The 27599-nt window shown below is 36.3% G+C and overlaps 1 protein-coding gene across 44 annotated transcripts in view; it reads right to left on the reverse strand.

The window, feature by feature from the left end:
- Positions 1-27599, reverse strand: part of EPB41L2 (erythrocyte membrane protein band 4.1 like 2) — a 111616-nt gene that overhangs the window by 26355 nt on the left and 57662 nt on the right. For all 44 annotated transcript variants that reach the window (XM_086877090.1, XM_086877077.1, XM_086877081.1 and 41 more), the window contains 8 exons: positions 21132-21236; positions 16658-16700; positions 10680-10755; positions 9006-9224; positions 8468-8555; positions 7076-7228; positions 5923-6020; positions 1233-1405 (listed from right to left, as the gene is read on the reverse strand). In XM_086877090.1, the coding sequence (XP_086733216.1) occupies positions 1233-1405; positions 5923-6020; positions 7076-7228; positions 8468-8555; positions 9006-9224; positions 10680-10755; positions 16658-16700; positions 21132-21236 (955 nt within the window). The remainder of the gene's footprint in view (positions 1-1232; positions 1406-5922; positions 6021-7075; positions 7229-8467; positions 8556-9005; positions 9225-10679; positions 10756-16657; positions 16701-21131; positions 21237-27599) is intronic.

The raw sequence follows: 27599 nt of genomic DNA on the forward strand, positions 1-27599 counted from the left end.
ATTCCCATTGCACTGGTATGAACAGCAATGCATCCCTGTCATAAAACTTGCACTTATTACGTATGGAAAAGACCCACATCAGACAAGTACTTATCAACTTCTTTATTAGTCTTGGAAGATAAATTGAAGGTATTGTTCTTTTGGGCGTGTAAATCACCATTAAAAAAAGAGAGAGAAATATTCAAGAGCATTTTGAGGAAATTCACTATTTGAGAGGACTAATGCAATCCAGAAATAGCTACACATATAAACTGCCACAGTATTTTTCACTGGAACCTTAGCAAAACTGCACAAACAGCTCAGTGAAAGTAAGAACTTTCCTCTCTCTGTGCTTGCAAAAAATGGAAGGGGGAAATACTAAGCATGTATACTTAAATGTAGTCAAAGCACAAGAGAGTGAAAGGCATTATATTATCTCTTATTTGACTCAGCATAGCAGGACTAACTGTTGTTAGTACAGCTCAATTGTAGCTAAACTCACATCAGTGTCATACCTCACTTTTACTCCAGTGAAGTTGTGTATGCCTGAATCTAAGTCAAGCTTCATGTTATTTTGCTGAAGTGTTTTTCTATTATATATTATTGCAGAAGTGATTTTGACTAAGACATGGGATTTTACCTCTCTCACACACAGTGCTGCTATACCTGCCCTTGGAAAGGGTGCCTATTTCCACGCCAGAAGGTATTTCTGCTCAAAAAGACCAAATACCAGTAATGACAATAAAACCCTTAAGCTATTCAAAGTCAATGTAAAAGTTTTTAACTAAACACTAAGGTACTGAATAAATACACCAGGATAGCAATATACTGAAGAAAATGATGGAAAACTCTATGCAACAACTCATTCAGCCTTTTCTGTTTAGAGACACTCAGGCCAACCCAGATCCCAGAAGATGCCATTGACCAAACAATTTTATATAGTCTATAGGCTATATATTCATATAGCCTATGCCTTAAAAAAGGTATGAGTAATGTACACAGATGCTACAAACCCAATACAGAGAACTCCATATATTCACAGCAGTGCCACACCATTTAGGCAGTGAGTGAACTCAATATGTAGGTCACCTAATGCTGACAAGTACTTAAAGCGGCTTTAGATATTGAAATTCATAAATCTGTCAAACGACCTTCTGGCCATCCGTAATGTTAACATTTCTGAACATTGGTCAGGTCAGAGTGACAGCACATAACGTAAATACAACACTGAAAAAACAAGTTGGATTTCATACCTCCATCAAGGCTTCTGGAAACCCGTTTGCTGGAAGTGCGTTCGAAGTACGGAGCTGGTCTGTCTATGAGGTTGCTGGCCTGTCGTGTCTGCGCCTGCGTACGGCCGCTGTAGCGGAACTTGGAACCCAAGGTCAGAAACTTTGCTTTTGGAGGCTGTTCTGGTGATAAAAGTCTAAAAGGGAAATACGAAAAAAGTAATTTTAAAAGGTTTTATTTTAAGTATTTAATGAGGTAATTTGAAGCTACTTATTGTACTTCAGTTCACAGTGCGTAATCTGTGCTCTCCAACAAAGGACTCTACTGTAAGCTCTCCAAAGACCTTTAAAACAATACATGTTATTTATTGTTTGAAGTTGGAGTCAAAGTGATGCTGATAAGCATCACATTTTTCCACAGTATGACTAAGCATCTGGGACTCCTATCTTTTGGTGCTATCTTGGTTAAATTTTAATTTTTTGTAGAAAGCTGAAGCCATTATAGGTCTTGTAGAATACCTCTCAGATCTCTCCTTGGAATGCCACTTTCAGTAAAAGCTATACATTACACTTCCAGTGCCTTTCCTGTATTCTGAGGATATAGCATACATACAGCAGTAGCTCCTCCTCAAAGTTAGGGAATGGTATCTCAAAGCTGTATAGAAGGGACTATCAAGTGAAAAAGATTGAGAAGACTGGATAGTTGTTACCCAATAACAACAGGTTTAACAGTCTACATTCAGACCGTAGTTTATTCACACTACCATTTATAAAATTATATAGGTTGATGTTTGCTGGATATAAGGAGTGGGGGAAAGAAGCATATTGTGAAAAGGGTGAGAGAGAGATACATGTACTGTTAATGCAGGGTACATGTGTTTGCATCGTAAGTGTTGGAGTCCTTGTCAAAAAGTCCAGAAAGGGCTACCTGGGGAGGTGGTGGAGTCACTGTCCCTGGAGGTGTTCAAAAAAATACTGGATGTGGCACTTAGTGCCATGGTTTAGCTGATAAGGTCATAGGTTGGCCATCTCCAAGGTCTTTTTCAACCCAGCTGACTCTGTACCATCATCACATGAGTTTGAAAACAGGTCCTCTCTACATCCCTGGATTTCCTCCAGTATGAGGACTTCAAGTTTGTACTCATCTAACCTCTATTGCTTGTACTTTGTTTTTGAAATCCTACCATCAACTGCAACACTAAGGGTCCACTGCCATCCTTGCTGATAAGGTAAACAGTCATCACTGCAAGAACTCTCCCTAGTCCCCTCTTCTCTGGCAAGGCCTTTGAAATTGTTTCCTGGATCAATGTAAAGCTGCAAATACATGCTCACCCCTACTCTCTCTGTGTATAAAACTATCATACTATTGCAGACAAAGCTTCTTGATTTGAGAATTTGCAAAGAACGAGCAGCTCACTGAACATCAACTTCTTTTAAGCGGAACCAGTAATTCATGTGCCATTTGTACTGAGGATGGCACAGATGGGCAAGTGAGAGTTCAAACTGTGCTGACTTTGTCCTCCTCCTTCTGCAGCATTTGCACAGAAATATCTGTGTCAGCAGAATCTGAGAATATGTTAAGGCAGTAACCACTACGGGGTTCTGAAGACTACAACAGTCATTTTAAAAGTGTTTCAGCAAAACTGAAGAATTTTCAGATACCTAGCAAACAGAACAGTGAGCTACTGTGATGAGCTGATCTTGGCTGGATGCCAGGGCCCCACCAAATACACTCCCCTTTCTAAGCTGGACAAAAGAGATAGCTGTAACAACCAGCTTATGGGTGAGATAAGGACAGGGAGACATCATTCACCAATTGCTCTCGTGAGCAAAACAAACAAGACTTGGGAGCAAATCAATTTAATTTCTTGTCAATCAAATCAGGGTAGGAAACGAGAAGTAAACCTGAATCTTAAAAATATTTTTCCCCCTTTTCCCTAAGAGGGGATGTTCACTGGGGGCACTAACCAGAAGCATACAATTCCCCAAGTCCAAGATGCATATGCATGCACCTGAATCTTAATCTGTTACAACTTTTATAAATAAAACAATTCAAAACAAAGTAATCCACTCTTCTGCATTGAAGTAACTTACAAACTTAAGGCTTCACTTTCATTGCTTCAATAAAAAAAGTCTTTCCCCCATTATTTCTGAGAGGGAGTACATTATGTACTAAGAGGAAGAAGGCTAAAAGGGTTTTTCCAAGGTTCCTTCCTTGACAAGGTTGCAGCATTAACTGCCATTTTTATCTTCCACCCTGCTGAGATAAACTTTTAATCTTTTAATGTGGAAAAAACAGGAGAACTAATTACTTCCTGATTAAGGGCATTTGAATGGATTCTTGTATTACAGGTTTAATTATGTAAAATAACTGAAATCTATATTTTTACCCCTTTAAGACATTTGGAGGAGATGATTAAAAAAATCATGAAAATATCAAATAAAACACCAATAAAGGCAAAAATATAGGCATGTTTCTGCAGACACTGGTTATGATCCAGAGCTGCCAACTAAGCTTACCTCAAAATTTTTATAAGATATATGTTTGACTGTATTTTTAAAGTAGGTTGCTGCTCTTTCAAAATGCTACTGGAATCCTCTACGTTTGAGCTGATAACAAGTGAATACAACGCCCTTTGGTAGTCATTTTCAACACAGTTCATTACAATTTTTATAAATAACTTCATACACTGGTGAATTTCTTACACATTATAAGAAAATGGATCTTAGTGTGATTATTTGAGACAAACTGAAACATTACATAAGGCAACACAAGGAATCTTATCATGTTATATAGGACATGCTAAGAGATTTGGAAGCTAAAAATATGCATCTAAACTGTATACAATTTACAGTGGCATCATACACAAGCTTTACACATGCTCTGAATGAGCTACAGTCTCTTGGACTAGCAATTGCTTTCTGCTTTTTATCTTTGAAGGAAAATAGAGCTGGCTTTATTTTACTGTTTTTAAATCAGGATGAGAGGTCCTGAGGATTTTCTCTCTGATGACATCATCAGAGTATATGGATTTACAGAATGGTTCAAGTATTTGTTACATAATTCTTGTTATAATGTCAGTCCTGGTTAGGAAAAGCCACTTCTGATTGGAAAAAAATCCAATTATTTTTATTATGTCTGAATTTCTGTAGTAAGATTATTTCATGTTTATTAATGCTCCTGAAAGCTTCCAGACTAGCAAATGGTAGTTGTCAGTTTAGGATTTTTGACTTCTGTAAGACTTGCTTTTTCTTTATTCAGGTCTATTTTATTGCTATAAAACTAGGAAATACATCTTACCAACAAAGCAAATCACTGCATGACTTATTTGAAGAGTATTAATAAACTTTTCACTGCAGACAGAACTGCATGCTATTTGTAGTAATGGACACCAGCAGCCAAAGCAGACTTCAAATTTTCAAGAATAGAAAGCTGGACTATGTTAATAAACAAATTCTATCAACATGAAAAAAAATCTCTGGTCAGGATATAAATAAGAAGTGCTTCTAAATTAAGTATTTGAAGACTGATTTATGCTGAGATTTTGCAATCTCAGCATAAGTTCTACCTTTGCATTTAAGAACATGCTACATTCAATGAAGATCTGAATACTGAAAACTATCCAATGAAACAGCTCCAGTAATCATCTCCTTAGGCCTCCTGGTCCCCAGGTTCTCTGAAGTTCAGCCTAGCAAGTATATTCAGCAACAGGATTGCATCTTTAAATACAATACTTTAAAACAAACCCTTTTTTTTAAAAAAAAAAACACCACAGGCTACTGAAGGAGAAAGCTTACCATTTACACACCCTAGGTACTGTACTTTGAAGAAAAAAACCCCAGATTCAATGCCTATCCAATTCACAGGAAATTCAACCTAAACCTGTGACTCCTAAGCTGCAGGAGGCACATGCACACTCTAATGGAATGTGTGTTATTGTCAAAATCAAATGATGTCAAAATCCTTTTTAGTGGAGGAAGTAGACAGAGGAACAACTCTGTGGCCTCTTGTTGAGGTGCTCATTTACAAATAGATCATCGTTTCAATGATCAGTTCAGAATTCTGTGCTCCTCCTTGCTGGAGAAAAAAAATGCAGAGGATGTTATGGATTATTACACAAACAAATAGTCTGTTTAAAGTGATTCTCTGTTCTTTGAAGAATGACTGAACTCAGTCTAGTTCATAAATAAGGAAAAACTCAGCTAGAAGCATTTACACTCAGCAGAATGTTCAAATCAATTCAATGAAGATTAGTGTCAAGCCCTAAGAGCTTCTTGTGATAATGTATAAGGGCTTTCTAGATGGTCATTCTGGAAAGTCAGTCTCTCAGGAAATCTTACCACAAGCCACAAAATATGTCAAGATTGGAAGGGACCACAGTGGGTTGTCTGGTTTAACCTCCCTGCTCAAGCAGGGTCATTCCAGAGCACATGGCACAGGATTGAGGCCAGACAGTTCTTGCATACATCCAGTGCTCCATGACCACTTGTTTAGTTTCATCCTCTCAGCACTCAAAGTTTTGATAAAGCAATTATTTGTGCTTGAGACTTTAGGAACTGGTAATTTGGGGTCAGTTATTGTCAGGGTATCTTCTGTCTAAGAGGCAATACTCAAGGGGCAAAGAAGGGGAAAATCTTTACTTTCCTCCCATCCTTTAAAAGAAAGATATTAGCATACCTTGCCAATTAGGGGAAGGAGAGAATTATCATTTACCTGAAGAAAGTATGGTGCTCCACACAAACCTTCCACAACCTTTTAGCAGCTCGATGGTTTGGCAGTTTGAACCCAATAGTGCTCTCAAACTGTTCCAGCTGGAAAGAATCCACAAATAAATTAACCCATTTCCTTAAGCTGGCTATTAATTCATAGGTAGAGTTCAGATAGTTCCATTACTGTATCAAGCTGTAATACTCCTATCATAAAACTTAAGTTTTTGGGTTTTTTTTAATTTTAAAAAGATCAGAATTTCCAGCCTTTTAAAAGATTTATACTTGGTGGGCTATGTCATGATGGATAAATTGCATGAAGCAGCTGCACTGCAGATTGTGCTTTACACTTTGCTTGGATTTACTGAAAGTCTGAAATCCATACGGCAGTGTTAAACTTACATGATTTGTATCACTAGATACAAGACTTTCTTAGCAAAAATAATTCATCTAAGCATCAGTCAGTGCAAGAACAATACATCTGCATTAGAAAACTTACATAACTACAATGTTAATATTGTAAAAATGGTGCTTGGATGTCTTATTTACTCATACAGTAAAAGCCACCTTAAAAATTTTACAGTATAAACTAAAAAAGCATTACAGTATTTGACATTTTGGGGGTTTTGTTAAATTTCCTGTTACAAAGGGATCAAAATGTTAACATGCACACATCCCCTTCAGAAACTCCCAGAAACTTTTAGCTGTAACTGAAGAGAAAGTTGAATCCACTACTTCCATAGCAGCTAATAAAGATATAACATTCTACAGGACAACTCAAGCTTTTGGTTACAGCCACAAACTTAATGTGCTGACATTTAGTAAATGATTATACTCATAGAGGAAGAGCAGCTGAATCTCTCCCAGGACTGCAAGTTTGCACAGTCAGAATATGGCCAATGTAATTAGCTTTTTGTGTAAAAAACCCAACAAAATAACTAGACAGCTTCTATTAAAAAAAAAAATTCTTCCTGGTTTGCCTTTACTAATCAAGATAAGCATTTAATACAATTATTAGAATCTGAAGAGGAAAAAGCATTCATAATTTCCGCTTGAACACATAAGCTTATGAGGACAACTGTGGAAAAAAATGAGGATTTTTTTTGTTGCTGGATAGAAATGATTTCTCAAAAGAAACAAGACTGAAAGGTGCTACTCACTTCTGCTGGCCTGACTTTGATGTAGAAATTACTTCGCTTGTAGGAAATCTTCAGAATTTTTGGCCAAGCGAAGCGGTTGATCCGGAGTCTGTCTTTGTAAATCAGCAGACCATTAGCACATACACCCAGCATGATATCCACACCTTCAGAATCCTACCAGGTATGAGACAATTTCATAAAAATCACTTCAGTAACATTCCGAACAAGCAATTACTACTGACATACCTTGAGGGAATATTGTAACTGAGACATGTTTAATATTCAAACATGACTCTGACAGTGAGATTCTTAAATCAGAAATAGTCAAGTATATCCATTTTATGGGAAGGACTTTGGACTCTAAGTAATGGTTTTGGCATTCTTATACCACAGTTCTGGGAAATCCTTCAATATTCTGGTAATAGGGACTAAGTTAACAACTTCAAAGCGGGAAAGGTATGGCCTTTGTGTGTGCTAGCAATAATTTCAACAAATATTAAAAGAAGAAAAATTAATACCAGGTCAAAAAAAAGCAATCAGTGAAAGTCTGAACAAGCTAGTGAGAGCAAGATGGTCTTTCACAGTCACATACTATTCCAGCAAAGATAGAGGAGGTAATGGGTTGGTTTCTGAGCATTCTTTCGCTGACAGCATTTGATGCAAGTTTTACAGGCTACAAAACTAATGCCTTACTGATACACTACACAGTACAGGAGAATCTCATATCCTCCCCAATGACAGATCAACTACATGAAATGCCAACACTGTCATTACGGAGACAACACAACACTGACAGAACTAAAAAATAAAATTTAACAATGCTTCTCCAGGACTTAAAAGTCTTGGTTTTCTTTTTAAAATGCAAGACTGATATGCTTACAAGACCCTAAATTTCCTAATGATTTGAGATTCTGGATTAATGAGAGGGAGTGGGAGGAGGTTATAAGTTTGTCTTTTGGGGTTTTAACTAAAAAAAATAAATTCACACTTGAAATGAAAATTTGATTTGACCTACCCAGGAAGTGGAAAAGGCACCAAAATCCTCCCCCTATTTTTTAGGATCTCCCCCCCTATTTTTTTAACTCTCATGGTACTATGAAAACAATTATGTGTTCCTTTACGCTTTACTTTATTGGGTCTGCATCTCCTTTTCATAGAAAATATGACATTTTAAACGTATTTATCTGCTCTTATGAGTGAAATATTATTTCCAAGATGCACATGTCTATGCATTGTAAAATTCTACTGATGTTAGAGTTGTAAATTGAGTAATTATTGTAACCAAGAGATAAAGGCTTACAGACAAAAATTAAGCATATGACTTTTTAAAAAATAATCTATGTATAAAACATTTTCTCTAATACTTAGCACGCCTATTGTAAAACAAAACCAAACAAACCAAATCCACAATACCTTGGCATGATGTAAATCCACTCCATACATGGAGAGTCTTTTAGCATTTTCTAGGAACTGGGAATCCGCCTGTGCTGGAGTCAAGCCCCTAAAACCATTGAATAAGTCTTGAGTTTATTGGCAAAAGAACCAAGAGTCAAAACTGAGTGGAATCCTGGAATTCAGACTGATACAAAAGCCTCAGTTTATAAGGTATCAATAGCATTTTTATTCTACCAGAAAAGTGTTCTTTCAGAGCATATTGTTTTACTTGAGTACAGATTTCCACCTTTACTCTTTCAAACCATCTGTATGTTGCTTAAACTAATTCATATAAAAATACTTTTTTCCAGAAGTTCTCTACCAAGACCTTCGTGTAACTACTTTTTTCAAAGTCAGCTTTCTAAACACACCAAAGTAAGTATTTTCAGTTACATAGAAAACAAATTCCAGAGTAACAGTAAATTTACTTCAGCAGTTTTACACATACTCTTAGGAGAATTGACATAAATGTGACAAAACAGACGACTTTTTTCTAATCCCACTGTATCTCACATACCTGTGTGTTTTGTGTAGCTCAGCCACTTTCTCTTCCATTTCTTGAGTCTGATTGGGTGCAAACTGGAATTCACTGATATAATCACTGCTGTGCTCCTCTGGGTCATGATCACCCAGCTCAGCCTGTAGAGTGTATGAACCAAGGAGGGCGTGAGTCACAAAAGAGCACGGCAGTCGGCCAGATGCAATATCCTGGCGAAGCTGTAGGCACAAGAAATACCTGCAAGACAAAGGAGAAAAAAAAAGAACCAAAGAGAAAGAACAAAGAGAGGGTTACTTTTGGCAGATAATGAGAAATATGGCAGAATTCATCAAGATGCATGTAAGCATTTTTTTAAGTAAGTGAATGCATTAATAATGACCTTCTATTATTTGAGCATTATTACCACACAGTAAATTTCACTTGATTTTTAAGAGTCAATACTAGTTTAATAAACAATGTGAAAAGTAGGAAAAAAATCTGATTTCCAATACAAATGAATAGAAAGCTATCTAGTTTTAAACAAAAGCTGACTTAGGAACTCGTTCAGTTCACATTGTAGCCTGTAGGTATCTATGGTTTAGAAATATAAGCTACGCATTTCTTTGACATTTCCCTTTGGCTCTGAAAGTCTAACTTTCATACCCCTTGCAGTTCACAAGCTAATCATGTCATGTAATACACAAAAGAAATCTGTACTAGATGTAGATACTAATCTAGTACTGAAACCATAATTACCTTTCTTAAACCATGTACGTATTAGAATTCAATCTTTCAGGTATACAGCCTTCTACCAAATTTAACAAGCTAAACATCAGCAGACATTGTATTTCAGCAGAGATTTTTTTTAAATGTAAGTGAAAAAAGTCTTACTAGTGAAACTTAGATTGAAGATATAACCAAAGGATGTTTTTATGAGTTGAATCACTGAAAATTTTCAAAGAAAACACACACAACTTCTTGTAAATACACTCTGTACTAAATGTCTTTTATGATCCTACAAATCACTATCTGTAGTAATATATTAGCTGCACACTTGCACAGCTATTTTATGCAGAAGACTTATGCAATGCAACATGTAGTACAAACATATATCCTGCCTCAGCAGAGTCAGCTGACTCCAAACCAAAGTATTTAGTTTTCCTGTAACTAGTGAGAAAAATGAATCAGTTCCCTGTATTCTATCCCCAGTAATCAGCCCTGCAATGCTGTTTTTAGGTGCTTAGTATCCACTGCATTCCAAGTATTTTTTAAGTCTGGAAGGTAATTATTTTCAGGTTTTTTTATGTTTTATGGCTTTATTTAAAGCATATGTGTAAACCCACATTTTCATCAACCTAGTCTAGATTATTACCGAAGTATCTAGGATCTCTTGAGCTTTGCTCAAGACCCCCATGCTTTCATTTGTTTCATAATAAAGGAGCAGTCTGACAATAAGCCACTGGCTTCTTTCACATACTACCGTGCACACTTCACCTGCTGCCCAAATGATATCCCTACTTACCATTAAATTCTTCTTGCTCAGGTTTCTTCCAGAAGTTTTAATTTTACCTTTTCAACCTCGCTCCTAAAAGCAGTTGATGTATGTAAAAATATCTATATTGTGCAGTACCCAGAAACTGAAGAAGAAATTATATGTGTCTTTTAAATGAGACTAACAGTAATTTAAAGTTTAAAATTAGGACCTGTGCATACCTAGTGATGTCTTCAGTCAACTGCGACGGATCAGGGGGATAAAACTTGACATTAAAGGTGAATATCCACGGTAAACCTAAACATGGGAAATAGCTGATAGTTAATCTCAAATAAGTCCAAGTAAACAGTAAAAGAACTTTATTGAAAAATGTTAGAAAGTAAAATAAAACATAATCACTGAAATCTCAAAGGAAGTTTTTTTGATTTTTACCATACATTATTAAGAAGCATAGATTATTTTTATTAGCAGGTAGAGACCTACAGACATAATGAATGATAAGCATGTTTAAAAATTATTTTTAAATAATGTTTTACAGTAAGTTACACAAATATCAGAAGACATTTTAATTTGAAAACAACCTGAATATATTAGCCCTCTTAAGATATTGTCTGTTCAAAGGTACTTGCATTGAATTTGTGTTTATTTCCAATTCCTCCAAGGTTAACAGTCTCCTCCTGTCTAAACTTAGTTTGAGAGACTGTACAGTAACTGTGAACATGAACTATTGGAATGAGCTCTGTGCTGTTGCATATAACAGGAAGATAAAAAATTATTCATTGAGAATGTGTGAAAGACAAATATTAGCCATTCCTACTTGATAAAATATTTTTCTGGTAAACACCACATTAAACAACTGCAATAGCAGTGATATTTAAATTCTTATGTGTTAAAATTGTTAATAACACGTGGATTTTTTTTAAGTAAAAGCATGCTTAAAACTAAATTAATAATTTGAAAAAGCATGAAATGTTGCCTTTAGTCACAGCTCTGTTTTTAAATAATTTTTTAAGGTTTGAAAGCGAAGTCACATGTCAATAATTAAAATACATTTTCAGAATGTTAGATTTTTGGACAGTAAATTATTTTCAAAATCTGTGTTACTCAGATAAACCATGCTTTGAAAAATGTGTCTTTCTACAGCAACAAAAAAAGACTGAAATGCCATTTCCAATACAATGCTAGAAATAAGTGCTGACGTTATTTAAAGTTACTTTCTTTAAAAAAAACTGTTCTGAAATTCCATATATAGTAAAGAGGTGTGTCAGAATTTCTAATGTCTTCCAACATTTAAAAATTATTTTGGTTTTTCAGACATAGCTATTCACTGAAGCACTTCAATTTTTGTTTAGGTATAAACCTCATTCTACAGCTGGCTGCTAAGCCACTATTTCTTTTTGAGAGCTCAGGGTTTAATGATGTTAAGTGTATCTTAACATTCCCAGTTATGAAGTTTTTGCACAATTTTGTGTACAACATAAGGCAGGACCCTTAAATTAGGTCTCATTTATCACCGCATCATCTACTGCAATGCACTTCAAAAGAGAATTAAGACAAAAATATCTTGGGGAAAAAGAAGTCTGATAGTAATGAATATCTACAGCATAACAAACAGAGTCAAAGATGGAATAGATTAACCTACTTCCATCATCTCCCAGGGAATCAGCATAATTTAATGAAAAGGTGCTGATATCAGTTAAACCAAAGTGAGGAGTATGAGCAATAGGGCCAAAATATCTACGCAGAAAGCATTCAAGGAGAGCTGCATGTTAACAGAGCTGTAGACAAATGGATGAAGGATGTATTCTTCCTCGCCGGTAATAAACTGGTCTTCAAGTTTTTCCTGGTCTAAAACTACAGTTAAAGTAGTCACATATGAATTCCTGTTTAACTGTTGCTCTTTCATGTCAGCATTCCTACAGCTAACTTTCAGAAAGCACTACAGCCAGGAGACATAGGTGTGGTTTGAAGAAAAAAAATACCTGAAAAATATTCTATATTCTTTATAAAAAGTGCATAAATCCTCTGAGTGTGTAGCCTTTGTGAAAAGTCATGTCTCTACTCATACTGATTAAATTTCCAATTTATTGAAAAAATATTATAGTTGATTTTGTACTAAATATTTTCTGGACAGCTGATGACCATGTATTTTACCTGATTACTGAAAGGCCATTTATCCCCTAGATACAGAATAGCAAGTTTATTACAATGTGCAGTCTATATTTCTACTCCTCACTAAAGCATACTTTTTATAGCTGCACAAACGAGGCATATAATCATAGTTGTCCTCACATAATAATGCACATTATTGCTGTCTCTTTATAGAGTTGGTAGCCAAGACAAAAAAAACCAAACAACCCCAAAGCTGATTTAAAATTATATTTAGCATTCTGTCTCTGATAAGGCTCTCTGTTTCAGCGTTCAGCAGTATGGGCTACAGAAATGTCAAAAATTTTTCTAGCCAGCTAGTTACATCAAAAATGCTTCTGTGGCAACTTTAGGCACATTCTTAGAGAAAAAGAATGCAATATAACCAAACAGCTAGCAGCATACAATTAACATGATTCATCCCATTTAAACTGGGAAAAATCAGTGAGGGGTTTTTTTTCCAGTAAACGCTTTTTCTGGCTTTTACTCATGATCTCCTGTATGTCAGCATTTCAAGAAATTTCCTTTGAAATTGAAAGAAAAAAACCTTTCCTTTGGCACAGGTACTTAGTTCTCTTCAACAATAACAATCTGCATTCTAGTGTAATCAGCTTAGATCAAAATCAGCTAGAATTCTTACAGATATAAAGCTAAATATATATAAAATAGATGGATATTAAATAAAGTGAACCTGCATAAGTGACCACCATGTTTTGATGCCTGAGCATACCCATACATTTGTTAGCATTAAAATCAGACAGCCAGAGTAGTGCACCTAAAATGCAAGCTCTTTCCTAATTAATTAAAACTTCTCTTAGTACCCCAGCCTATTCTGTATTCAGAACATCTGAACACTCTCCATTTCTTACAACATACAAAACACAGAATATGTGATGTGGAAGTATTGCTTGCAGTAAAAATTCTAATCATGCTGCAGGCTATAAAAAGATGAAATTTACATAATATTACCTTTGGTTTAAACAGATAGATTCCCAAATTGAATTTGGTATAAGGGTGACCCAACAGACCCTCTGTGTAGTCTGAGATTTGACTATTTCAAGGTCAGTTGCTATTGCTCGTACCGGCACAATATTCTATAGCTGTGATTCTCAGTTTTGCAAAAGCCTGAATCCACTTGAGATGTACCAATTTTCAAAAAGATAGTGACAGAAATGTAATTACCTACCTGTCCCTGAAAGAAGTAATTAGAGGTTTTAACACATGCCAGTGGATAGCCAAGTACATGAGTTAAAAAAAGTCAAGAATTCATTTTCCTGAAGAGATCAGGCTGGCTGAAAGCAAACAAGATTTTTGTCACCTTTGTAGCCCTGAGAACAGAGACAGTAATTTGTGGATCATGTTCATTAGCTGAAGTAACATCAGTAATTGCTGAGATCCAACATAATTGCCCAGCCAAAGGCCAACCTGGTACAAGTAAGAGATTGCACAGAGGGGCTGAGGACTGCAACACAGCCTGCAGAACATGACCTGGGGGAGACTACAGGATTTTTATTTTGTCTTTCCCAGTCACAAGTGGTATACACATGCCCAATGTGCAGAGTATTACTGTTGCCCACATTTAAGAGAGACAGATGGTTGTAAATTTTAGGTTGCAAACTGATGTGCTGAACTACATTTCTGAGAGAGTCACCTTTGTGTGTTCACATCAATGGATTTGTCCAAACACACTTATCTAGCATGCTAGTGCTTCAGTTTGCACCATACAAGAGAAAAAGAAATCACTGAATATTTAGAGTTGGTAGGGACCCACAAAGATCAGCAAGTCAAGCTCTTAAGTGAATGGTCCATAGAGGGGGTTGAACTCACAACATTGGCTTGTTTTTTTGTTTTTTAGCACCAGGCTCTATATAACTGAGCTAATCTCAGGTTCAAGAGTTTTGTCATTTCCAACCTTCAAACAGACTAAAAGGTTTTACGGGTATCTTAAATCTAATGAGTTGTTTTTTGGTTTTTTTTTTACATTCTTGATTAAAGACAAATATATTTAGAATTAAGCCTGAAATGAAAATAAGTCTCATTACTTGATACTTGTGTAGTTGGAGGACTAAATGTGCCTGCATTAAGATTCCAATATCTGGAAACTTTAATAGACTAATGATGAGGAACACAACTAACAATATGTTAATTACTTGCATATTGGTGTAAGAAAGTGTCATTTAAAAAGCCTTAAATCATGTTCTTACTTTGCTGTTTGTTTTATTATACCTATCAACTCTGAAATACTATAGACCAGAGAAAAAAAAAAAAATATCCTGTCATGATTCCTCATTCAGTAACTGGACTTGCTCTCTAGTATAAAATACAGGTCTTCATGCTGTATGGAAAATGAAACCCCCTTAACATATTTTATTTGTAGTGCATATGATACAGTCTTAAAAAGAACTTTGTCTAGTGCATCCAAAAGATTTTCAGATCAGTTCTTACACTTGTGGCACTAACTTGTACTCTAGATAGCATGCAAACTGCTACAGAAGACAAAAAGATATCAACATTTGTATCAACCAAGTTGATACAAAAAGTATGAACATTTTCCATCCTTTGTCATTTATTCAAACCAAACATCCTTTAGTCCGCATATTTGGACAACTAAGAGATTTTCACTGAAGACCTGCAGGACTGCAGGACTGAAGACTTGTAGAAGTTCCAATACCAGTAATTTTTTCTTAATTTAAAGAATTAATAATTATGGCTGCTACTTGCATATTAGTACATTCACTGTTTTAATAGGTCTCGTTTGCTTACACAAGAGCATGTTGGATCAAAAAAACAGCTTCCAAGGAGGCTTCTGTAACTTTCATTTTTATATAGAAAATATAAACCTTCCTATTAAGGGATTTCACCAATTGGCAAAGATGCGAAGAGAAAGGAATTAACACCACTATGACTTCTGGAAAAAGTGAGTATTGCTTTAAAACAGCAGAGTCAACAGCAGTAAAGAAACCATCTGTTTGTCATTATAAATAACACACTGCTGTTCTTAATTACAAATACAGTCAGTTTCTAGGCTTAAATTCTCATTGTGTTGTAAGTCTAGGCTTGTAAGTATTATCATCACCCTCTTCTCCCCACTTTCCTATCAGGTACTACCCAAAAGGTTTCCATTAGAAACAAAACAACAACAAAAATCCTGGTTTGGCCATAAATGAGCAAACCAATGGCAATAAGTTCAGTAAGGGCAAAGGCTGTCTAGCATGTTTGAGTGGCCACTTATTTTGTCATATGTAGACTCAGGCAGAGTATCACCTAGATTTACTCTCCATGCACTCCCCATTTACTACAAAAGCTACCCAGCTAGTGAAGAGCTTTGACAGAGCTTAATACAGACAGAGTAAAATAAATTATTCATCATGTACTGAATACAGGAAGCAGAAAGGCATTTCAAGCAGATTCAGTCTGAAAAGCACTGTAGCAAGACATTCCAAGATTATGCTCCCTATTCCTTCTCCATTCTGAAAATGATGGACATTATCAAAAAAGTCAGTGGTGAGCTGACCAGTATTGAATAATATCCATTTTCTGTAAAACATATTAATTCCCTTTTTGTAGGTTCATATTCTTCTGGTGAGTCTTTGAAGAAAGTCCTAAGGCAACACTCATGACCATCTTTGCACTGGATTGCATTCTCCATCCAATAACCATCAGCACAAAGTTGAAAAATATGTTTCAGGATGCAAAAGTACCAAGTATTACTCACACATCAAGAGGAAATTTTGAGGAAATAATATATTTGATTAGTTTCTAATATAATAATCATTATAATATAGTGATATAATAATAAAAACACATAATATAGTATAATTAACTTCTACAGCATAATGCTGAGTGATTGCCTCTCCCCTACTTGTACAGGGTATGGAAATAGAAAATTTGTCTACTGTTTTAAGGTGATTACATCACTTCACCACATAGAAATTATTTGAAAGCTGTAAGTAATCAACATCCTACTACAACATTTGGCTACTATATTTTATGAAGAATATTTCTGTGAGGAAAAATAAGAAGCATTACATCTGAATACAGAAGTACTTACTTCGAATTTGTCTCTTAATTTCCTTTGAAGAATCTAGCCAGTTCTGAAAAAAAGAACAAGCAAACCACAGCCAGCATTTAAAATCCTCAATTATAAAAATATTCTGATATAATCTGTGCAACTTATTAAATAGCTTTTAGCATTTCAGTTGTGATCAGTACTGATATGTGGAAAGAGACTGTTTTGTGACAGGTCATCCAAAAACTTAACTTTTGGAAGTGAGACTAAGGAATCTGTAACATATATTCATTGGTAATTCAGACAGTCCTGTTTGCTAGTTTTACCCATGCATGTTAGAAAACAGGCTGAGAGACTAGGAACATAAACCTTTAACTACAGTTACTGAGACTTTCCTTCATGGAGTTTGAACCTTTACTTCCCATGGCCACACAAGCACACACAAGAGCATTTAAGGAAGAAACAAACAAAGCCAGCCTGACAGCAGATCTTCCAACATTTCACAGACAGATGTGAAATGCAGGGAAGAGTTAGATTGTGAAGCCAAGGAAAATCCCAAGGCTTTTTCACAGCTCACTGCAGGTACTTGCAGTTTTAAAGTCTGAGGGAATAATACCTCAGTGCCCGCACAAATGTTGTCAAAGGCTTGCTTCTACCAATGTTACTCACCTAACTTAGCAAAGCAGAACATCCTGGGTATAACGTGACCCACTTTTTCAATCTATGGTAGCAAACAAATTCCAGGTGCAACATTGTTTCCCAATACCATATCCCCTCAGCCTCTATTAGGGGCTTTTGCACCCAAAATCCATCTTCTTTAAAGAAGACAAAAATGCTAGTCTTATTTCACAGGTCTGTGCAAATTAGGAGAATGTGGAACTATATTTCCGTAATAGTACAAATCTTAAACACACATCACCCCTGGTGACAGAGAATGTCACCTATGAATACAGACCAACACATCAAGTTGTCTATTGTAAATTACCTTGGTCCAAGTAGATTTCATCACAAGTGCACCATGTATATATTAGATGAATATTATTTACAAATTAAAAGCAAGACTCCCTTTTTATCATTTATTACATTTGTAATGTTTTCAAAAAAGGCATTAATTTCACATTTCTCGCTTTGTCTGTGATCTCTACTTGCCAGAGCTATGATAATTTTTCCAGAGAAGGCAAAGTCCATAACATTTATAACACAGGAAGAGTTAAAAAGCTTTTCTCCAAAATCCTGGATACCATTTATAACACTTAAGTCAGAAAAATAGTTTTCTGTTAGAAGAACCCTGACATGGAAAGGCCTTGGAAGACAATGTAAATCTTCAAATAATTTTAACTCAGCTACAGTTATTATCCTAGGTTTTCAGTTTTGGCAAGAATTCCATTCTGAAATTACCCACAGCCATATTCTTGCAACTACAATAACTAGAAGTATCTTAAACCTTTACTTTTTATTTTATTTTAGACACAGCATCAAGTAAATAAATAGAGAATATACCATGGAATACCTACAACAGAAAAATATGATTTCTGAGTACATAATACTTTCAGTGCTTCATCTTGTATCATTACAAAGCAGAGAAAAAAACATACAATACAGACTATGCTGCAAGATTATAAGAGTAATCCCTTCTTTACACAAGTTGTACAGTTAATTTTCTGATTTTTCCAAGCCTGAAATAAGCTCATTGGAAGCAGACTTAGCCACCAACTTTCATTACTGCTCTGTCAAATAAAATCAGATGCTTATATTCCCTTTTGGCATAATTACCAGGGTGGATTTTTATTTTTTTTGCATCTGTGTCTTTTGTCATGGATGAAAACAAACACCACAAAAAATCTACCCTAAATTAGAGCTCTTAATGCAGAATAGACAGGTCTGTCTTACAAAACAAAAGACAAAGTGTATACACACTACTTTCCTCCAGTAGGCAGAAATCTATTTGTTTAATTTGTGAATGGTAAGGTTATGGATAAGACAAAGTAATGTATTGTCAAAGAACAAAATGTTCTCTACCAGTACAAAAGTATTTTGTACAAATCCAGAAAAGCAACATTTCCAGCTGGTGCCCAAAACTAAAATAGAAAAATAAAAGCAGAAGCTTTCTAACAGTACTGCAGACCAAAGGGTGAATGGAGCATTCATGAACTTCTAGAGGGTACAATGCAATGAAATCTCTAATTAAACTTCAGGCTAATAAATCTAACATTTGCAAAAAATGAAAGAAATGATTAAGTACTAATTAATTGGCCTAGATAGTTTTAAACTGTGTATTAAAGCTAACAAAAATAAGTCTTATTGGAAGACATAACCTCTCTCCCAGCTGCACAGAGCATCCATGGAGAAGAGTTAATGGGACTCCTCCTCCAATGGTACCCCGATGGTGCACTGGGGAGCAGCTCTAATTCAAAAGCTTGCCTGGCATTCACTTGCCACATGCCACAGCTGCTGTCGGGTTCAACAGCTGGCTCATAAATGGGTGGCTGTGAGGAGTGCACAAGAATGGGAAAAACACACATCATTCAGCATTTAGTACTGCCTGGCCTGGAGGTCAGGGATTTGGGGCGTTTTAATCTAAAACAGCTACAGTCAGGAAAAAAAAAAAAAAAAAAGGCATCAGAAAGAACTGGTACCAAAATTAAAAAGTAACTAAAACTTAATACAGAGGTGAACAAAAAAGAGGGCCCTAAACCCAGCAAAAGTTCTGAGAAAGGAGGTGTGAAACATACATTTGCTAGGAAAGAGTTTTTTTTAAACTTCTCCAAATAACACTAGGAATGTATTTGTATGCAGACAACAAAATCCAGCAACTTTGGTTGTTTAGTCTTCACAACAAAAAGGACCAGATTTCTCCAGAAGTTTTCAAATAAAAGCCTGCTGCTGTCCATAACTCAGGTGAGAAGTGATCTATTCTACTTTTGAATAAGGACCCCATCCTCAGATATTTCTCAATTTATGTAAACATCTCTTAATTTATGTAAATTATTATGAATGTTGCTTCACAGACAATGGATAAGGAATTCATTATTATTCACGCTGAAAGAGACCACTGGACATAACTGATGCAAGTGTGATTCAAGAGCCAGTTTTCAATTAGATGATGTTTGCCCAGGTTCATATCCAGTCAAGTTTTTAGTATCTCCAAGGAAAAAGACATGAAAAAACAGATGGGGTCTTTTTAAAGAGTGGACTTCTGTTTCTCTATTCAAATGACTGAAGAATACCGAGAAAGTCTTAGTCTAACTAGAGGAATATAAAAAAAAAAGGGAGAGGGAAAAAAAAAAAAAGAATCCTACACCAATCCAGACTTTTTTACTGAACTTTCAAAAACCTGAGGCTCCCTATTTTACCTCCTAGAATCTACTCTGGTGGGCTATTTTCTGGTACAGGTCAAGGATAACAGGTCTAGTATTAGACCATTTCTCTCTTGCCAGAGATGTTTTTGTTATTTTGTTGTGTTTTTCAATATACTGTACAGTGTACAGTTTTTTAATAATGAGAATCACAAATAAAGCAACAAGTAAAATAACAGATAATATTAAGATTATGATATCAGTGAGAAGATCTTATGTCTGGAAATGGTTTACAAATCAAGAAATAAAATTAAATATCTAAGTAATAACGTAACAAGCTCCTTTTGTATATGGGGATTTTTAACATACAAGAATGAAGTATTTTGCTCAATACAGCACAGAAAGCTTTGCAGCAAAGCAAATAGCTCTAGCAAACAGCTTAATCAGAATGGAAGTTGTTAGAAATTCAGATTTATTCCTACCATGAAACTACACTTAATTAAAAAAAAATAGTGTAAAGAGAAAGATGACAGGAAAAAAGCAAAAACTTTTAGATGCAGTATGATGTAATGATGCTCCTACTACAAATAGAGATTAAAAAGAAATACAGTTTTTCCTGCTCCAATTTGTAATTATTCACCTGGGAGATTTTTATGAAGAAAAGGATGATCATACATAAATCTTTAGTTCATGGAGGATGGAACAGGCAGCCCAGCCCATAACTACAAATGTTAAGATGTTAAAAAGAAAAATTGGACTTGGGTAGTTAATGGAGCACTTGCCACTGATTAAAAATTTTCCTCAGCTGAGCAATCTAGATGTGCTCAACCATCCAACAAAAAAGCAAATGCAAAAGAAGACTGAAGTTACAAAATGGTATTTAAGAAATCCTTTCAAATGCAGTCATCTCAAATGCCATTGATTTGTAAAATTAGTATCCAATACCAGTGATGGACCAGCATCAGTCTCTTTATAAATTATAAAAATTTTCTTTAAACCTGAAATTTATAATAAAGGAACTCAAAGGCCTAGTCATTGCAGACTTATGGGCTAGATTCCCTTCATGTTCATGAACAAAGCACTCTTGCACATCTATGAGAAAAGGCAGCAAAATTTACTCAAGTATTTGAAATGGTAAACATTTAATAGAATATACCTCACTGAATTATTGGAGTGAGTGGCAATGATGAAAAACAAGCAAAACCCTCATATGGGCTTACCTTCTGTTCTGAATTCTCATAAAACAACAGCCCAAAATAGTCCTTTTCCAGTAAATTGAGGTGTTCACATACTTTATCAAACAGCACTTGTCCTTTTGCTCTTTTCTGAGGGGTGGGAGGGAAGAAGATAAAAAAACAAGGAAAAACAAGAAAAAAGAGAAAATTAATATAAGTAAACCAGTAAAGTCCTTAGTTTCAGTTACTGTTATTTGATAATATTATTCAGGAAAATTTAAAATATACATAAAGCAGATTATAAAACTATAAGCTTTCTTACAAAGACTGTTCACCATATTCCAAAGCTAAACATATCCTTGACAAAATATAGAGAAAGCTCAACTTTTTTTTTCAATACATCAAAAAAATCTGAAACAACCATGTAAGTACACAAGGAAAATCCAGTACCTGAAAAATTTAAATATTTTGCACTATTAAGTGTCACTAAATACTTTTGGTTTTTCTAGATCTTTATTTTTAAAATAACAGAAGACTTCTTTATTTGAACCAACTTTTTCTATATTATCTTCTAAAAATTAATAGTTTCTATAATGTTAACTTTAGCATTTTTATCATTTTGGTATACATCTCAGTGACTTATCAATCACATGATATGATTGCACTGAAAAATAAAATGCATTATCTTCAAAAGACAAAAAGAACAAGCAGACCACTAACAGCTGATGCTCACACCAGCAGAAGTTGAACATATCCAACATGTCTATTGTCTGTACTACAGTGGTTTGTTTTGAGGGGCAGAAAATAAGATGGCTGCTTTCTGTGTATTTCTGAAATCTCAATAGCCAACAAATTCATTAGATGCTCTAAAATAAGAAATCTTCAAGGAGTTTATTTTTCCTAAAAAAATTATTTGTGGAAGTTAGCAACAAAGAAAAAAAAGCTGAAGGTTTTATTTGATGTTAGTTTCAGTACCACAGTCTGCTGCTTTATATATATAGTAATTAAAGACTGATAATCATTTCAATGTACTCTTAGAAAGCATTTTAAAATGTCAACTTTCAAGCTCACTTGGTGAGCTCAATATTACTAGAGCTTAAACAAATGGCAGTCAGTCCTGAAGTTTTATCTGTTCTTCTTGTGACTTTTTCCAACAGAATCCGAATGAGGCTTAAGAGAAGAGAAAGAAAGGGCATGTAGTGACAGGTCAAGGGGTAATGGTTTTAAAGAGTGTAGGTGCAGATTAGATATTAGGAAGAAATCCTTTACTGTGAGGGTGGTGAGGCGCTGGAAAAGATTTCCCAGTGAAATTGTGGATGACCCATCCCTGGAAATTTTCAAGGCCAGATTGGATGGGGCTCTGAGCACAACCTGGTCTGGTGGAAGGTGTCCTGGACTAAGCAGGGGGTTTAAAAATTAGAAGACCTTTAAGGTACCTCTCAACCCAAACCATTCTATCATTCTGTGATTCTTGTACCTGAGACTGGGAATGTAAACAATCCATGTCTGTAGTGCCAGTAATGAAAAGCAGGTCCTGGCTCTACTTCTGTGTGCAAGGTTTTAAAGGAAAATCTTTGTATCCTGCTGACAGGAAACAAAGATTTAGAGCAGATGGCTCACACCACATTCTATAAGGGGTGGGAAGATGAGGAGCTCTTTCCACAATCAGATGGCCAAATCTGACCATGACTAGCATGCCGTTTCCAGTTTGAACCAACTCCTTCATGACAGCTCTGCTATTTGTGGCATTTATCACAGAGGCCACAACATGGCCTTTTCAGAAGCCTGTCAGCTTATAGGAATTCTTGCATTTGCTTATCCTCCACATTTCAGTAGATGCCACACACCACTGCCATACCACAGAAGCGCCACTGGCAGCCCCTGTGTAGGCCCGGGTGACACTGTGGCCATTGTCCCCGCAGAGAGTGGTGGAGCACTCCGTGTGCCCCATTCCAGCACTCCCGCAGCTCGGCTCCGCGGCACAGGGCGGTAAAGGCCAAGAGCGGAGGGAGAGGGGAGAAGGGAAGGTATGCACTGAGCAAAGAGTGAAGGCATTGTTGATTTATTCCCCAAGAATCCAGAGCTTTATTCAAAATCGCATTGTCCAGCGGACATTCTACTCGGGAAGATCAGAAAGCTTTCACAGAAGCAAAATTATAAAATGACCACATTTAGTAGCCCAAGTACAAGGCAGTGGAAAGTAGAAGTCAGAGTGACTTCTGAAATAGGGAACAGGGAATTTTAAGTCTGTTTGCTACTTCCAAAAGAATCTTACTCCTCAAGAAAGATGAGTACTTCCTCTAGGCATCTGAACCACTTAATTTTCTTGACAGCTTCACCTTCAGCTCAGTAAGAAAAATCACCAGTACAGAAAAGAGGTAAATTAAAAGCAGAAAAAATAAAAGCAAGAGAGTTCAAAGAGTCTTAGATGCATGTAATAGATACCACTTTTTTTCCAAAGTCAACGTGCAGGTCAGTGATCACACCTTGCAAATGCAAGTTTCAGTTATACAACTTTCAGTAAAGAAAATATATAGATTAGCACAAAATAATATATGCTATCATATCAAACCCACATCTGGAATCAGCTGCTTTTTTATAATGTTTACATACTAAAACCCATAGTTAATATTAAGTCTTTGACATATAGAAACAAAGCAGGCAAATCTACAGGAACTATATTGCAAATATAACTGTAAAATACTGCACAGTTTCTTATTAGGAAGTCATAATCAACGAAGAGCTTGGATACACTAGCAGCATCCACTGTGTCTTTAAACATCTTTTTGTCAGTTCATGGTTCTTCCACATAAGGACAAACACCACCAAGTCACAAAGCCTAAGTTTGTGAGTCTGCATAGAGAGCAGAAAAATAAAAAGAGATTATTCCATTAGCAGCTAGTATTTAAAGAGCTCTGTTATGGATTCAAAAGCATAAGAAGCCTCTCAGTACCAGTGAAAGTTTTCATTATAAGATCCCACTTGTAAAACTGAAAGACTCTGAGTTATTTATATATAGTGACATATAGCTTTAAAAAATCTAAAAGATTTTTTAATTTGCAAAATCAAACTTTTCAAGTGCAATTTCTTTGGGGACAGGCATTACTACACAGTTTGAATTATATGATGACATAACTTTTCTGGAAAATGTCATGTTCTTAGCAGAATGTCTCTAAACATGAACCGAAGATAACTGTTGTGATCCAGTCAGTTCAGAAGTTAGAAATATTTTAATAGAACAGGGCACTCTTAAGAAGGCAGCATCATGGTTTGCACACTTTCTTACTTTTAAAAATGGATTCCATTTCATTTTCTACCAGGTGTTTGACATGTCAAGTGATAATCACAACCAATATGTAAATTATAATCACTGTTCTTATTTTATGTATGCATACATATACAATTATGCATCTGTATTTACACACGTGTTTACAGCACAACAAATACTAGCACTGAAAACAAGGCAATATTCATATTCCAAATTATAATGCAGAAATATCAGTAAAAATGTAAATCTTTCCTTACTCCCACAAGAAGGGGAGCACATTCAACCTAGCTATACCAAGATGCTGAGAAGTGAGGAGATGCTCAGAGCCAGCAGTTTAAAACACAAGAAGACTCAAATTAGCAGTATTGCTGCCAAGTTATGCTTCAAGTGAGAACATAAAAAGCACACATGTAAACAAGGTTATTCTAGTACCAATTTCAAGCCTGTATTTAGACACCGCAGATGCCACCTCACAATACAACCACCTCATAAAACCAGAGGTAGCATTTTTATGTCCTTTACCTCCTCAAAGAAAAGCAAACCCGAGCAAAGCACTTGCAGCTGACATACACAATGGAAATTTCTATGCAACTGGGAATTAGGATGTCATGGATCTGTTTGGCTAAATAAGAGTTGCCAACTAGTGATGCAATATAAATATTCACAGCTACCAGTTCTGTTCAATACATTTATCTATGATAGGGATGCAGGAGTTGAATGCATCATTAGCAAGTCTGCTGATGATACTCAAGTGGGAGGTGCCACTGACCCCCTTAAAGGATGAGAAACCCTACAGAGCAATGTGGATAGATCAGAGCACTGGGCAATAAGTAGCATGAAATTTAGCCAGTGCCAAATTCTGTACTTGGGACAGAATAATACTGGGCACAGGTATAAACTGGGAGAGAGATGGCTGGAGACAAGCCCTGCAGAAGTGGATCTGGGAGTGCTGGTCAGCAGCAGCTCAGTGTGAGCCAGCAGAGAGCCCAGGCAGCCAGGAGGGCAAACCCCACCCTGGGGTGCAGCAAACCCTGTGTTCAACCATCCAGACAAAAGAGGTGATTATCCTGCTGCACTCAGCTTTGGTATGGCCACACCTCGAGTACTGTGAGCAGTTCTGGGGCCCACAAATTAAGAAGGTCCCTGAATATGTCCAGGAGGCAACAACAAAGCTGGGGAAAGTGCTGGAAGCAATGTCCTATGAGGACTGGCTCAGGACTTCAGGCTTATCTAGGTTAGAGAAAAAGAGGCCAAGGGGTGGCCTCACTGCTCCCTACAGCTTCCTGAGGAAGGTGAAGAAGCAGGTGCTGAGCTCTTCTCCCTGGGATCAGTGATAGACATGTGGGAACAGTTCAAAGCTGCACCATGGAAGATTTAGATGTGACATTAGGAATAGTTTTTTCACCACAAGGGTGAACAACCAGTGTAATAGCTTCCTAGGAGGTGGCTGATGCCAAAAGCATGTCAGTATTTAAAAGGCATTTGGACATGACCTTTAGGTCAGCCCTTATGACATGGGTGCTGCCCTGACCTTAAAGAGTTGATCATCAGGCAGCTGAACTTGATGATGACTGGAGGTCCTTTCCACCTGGAACAGTTTATTCTGTTCTTATCCCTGCCTTGTCCTTGCTCTAGCAGTACACACAGAGGAAAATTCTCAACATTTCTTCCCAGCCCTGCACTAGCAGAAAGGATTGAATGGGTAATCATGTCCCAGCCTAGGCACTGAATGTCTCTATGTGGAAAGAGGCATGTCCAGTCTGATGGGTGTGAGAGCTATGGATTAACTGAAACTAACTGAACCATTTGAAGAAATTTGGAAAACAAAACAAAAAAAAAAGCCAACAGGTACAGTTTTAAAAAGTTTTCTGTGTTCAGTCAGTTAACCTGGGTTTCTACAGAATAGTAAAACTCCACACATCTCTTCAGAGATCTTAGCCAAATGCAGGATATGGTCCCAAACTGAGTGACTTTTTGAAGTGTGTAAAACCTATTATTTCCCCAGAGATATTTTTTTTCTTCTTGTACTCATTTTGAGAAATGTTTGGGTCATTTCCCTTGGAGAAATGTAATGAAACATTTTATTACATTTGAGAACAACAGTGCTCCAGAGCAAGGGTCCACCTCCAAAATGGCTAACCACAAATGTCTACAGGCAAGCACAGGAGCAGTACCCAGGAGATGACTAATGACGAGACTGGTATTTGCCTGAAATTCCAGGGTTTTTCAACTCCAAAAACATTTCCAAAGACACACATTTACAGGAGGGAAAAGGATTAAATTTAATTTTATTTTTCTGAATTGGTTTAAGGGCCAATGCTCACAGGCATTAACACAAAACAATTCTGTAGCCAGGCCCAGGCTAATGCATTCTTCAGTTTTGTTTAAAAAATCAAAACATCCCTTGCAGTATGGCAAATACAAGGCCACAGAAAGGAGAAGCCAGAATATGAACCAAGCAGTCCTTGTTTCCTGAGACTTGAAGAATAAGGACTGGTACTAGTCACATAAAAAAGAAGAGTGCAACAGCTTGGGTTGTTTTCAAAAGTATGATACATATCCATGACAAGCATATTTTTTGGCTGCAAAAAATTGCTTTGCTGTGCTTCTTGGCCAATGATGCATGAAAAGTGCTCTCATGCCTGGCCTGCACTTCTGTTGCATGCAGGGAGAACTGAAAAGTGCCAGCTCCTGATACTGCAGCAAACCAGACTGCCTTGTACAAACAAGAACCCTAGGGAAAATCAAACCAAGGGAATACAGGAGCTCATTCCTGCTACAAACTTGGAGTGGCAAAGAAAGAGAGGGCAAGGGCATAAATGGTGCCTTGGAGGTGTAAAAGCAGCAGGAGAGAACAGAGGCACAATGGCCCAAAGGAGCAGTTGGCAAGGGGCCGTGCTCAATGCTGCAGAGAAAGGCAGAAAATCCCCAGGGACTGAGATGACTTCATACATAAACATTATTTTCAGTGGTGTCTGTTGAATCCAGACAAATATTTTAAAAATGTGCCAAATTTAACATCATCCCTATTTTCCTTTTTCTAAATAAAAGATGTCATACTTTAAACAGACCACTTAGTGCTTGAATAAACCTAGACTAGACATCTGAACAATCAGAAAAAAGATTTGCAAATCAAAACTCAGATACAATTAAACATCTGTTTCATATCAGCTTCATTCAGAGTTTTCTTAATTCAGGGTTAAAGACTGATCTTAATTGTACATTGAGCAAACATATTTTTACTT

This window comes from Cyanistes caeruleus, chromosome 2 (assembly GCF_971803275.1).
Source record: "Cyanistes caeruleus chromosome 2, bCyaCae1.hap1.1, whole genome shotgun sequence".
NCBI lineage: Eukaryota > Metazoa > Chordata > Aves > Passeriformes > Paridae > Cyanistes > Cyanistes caeruleus.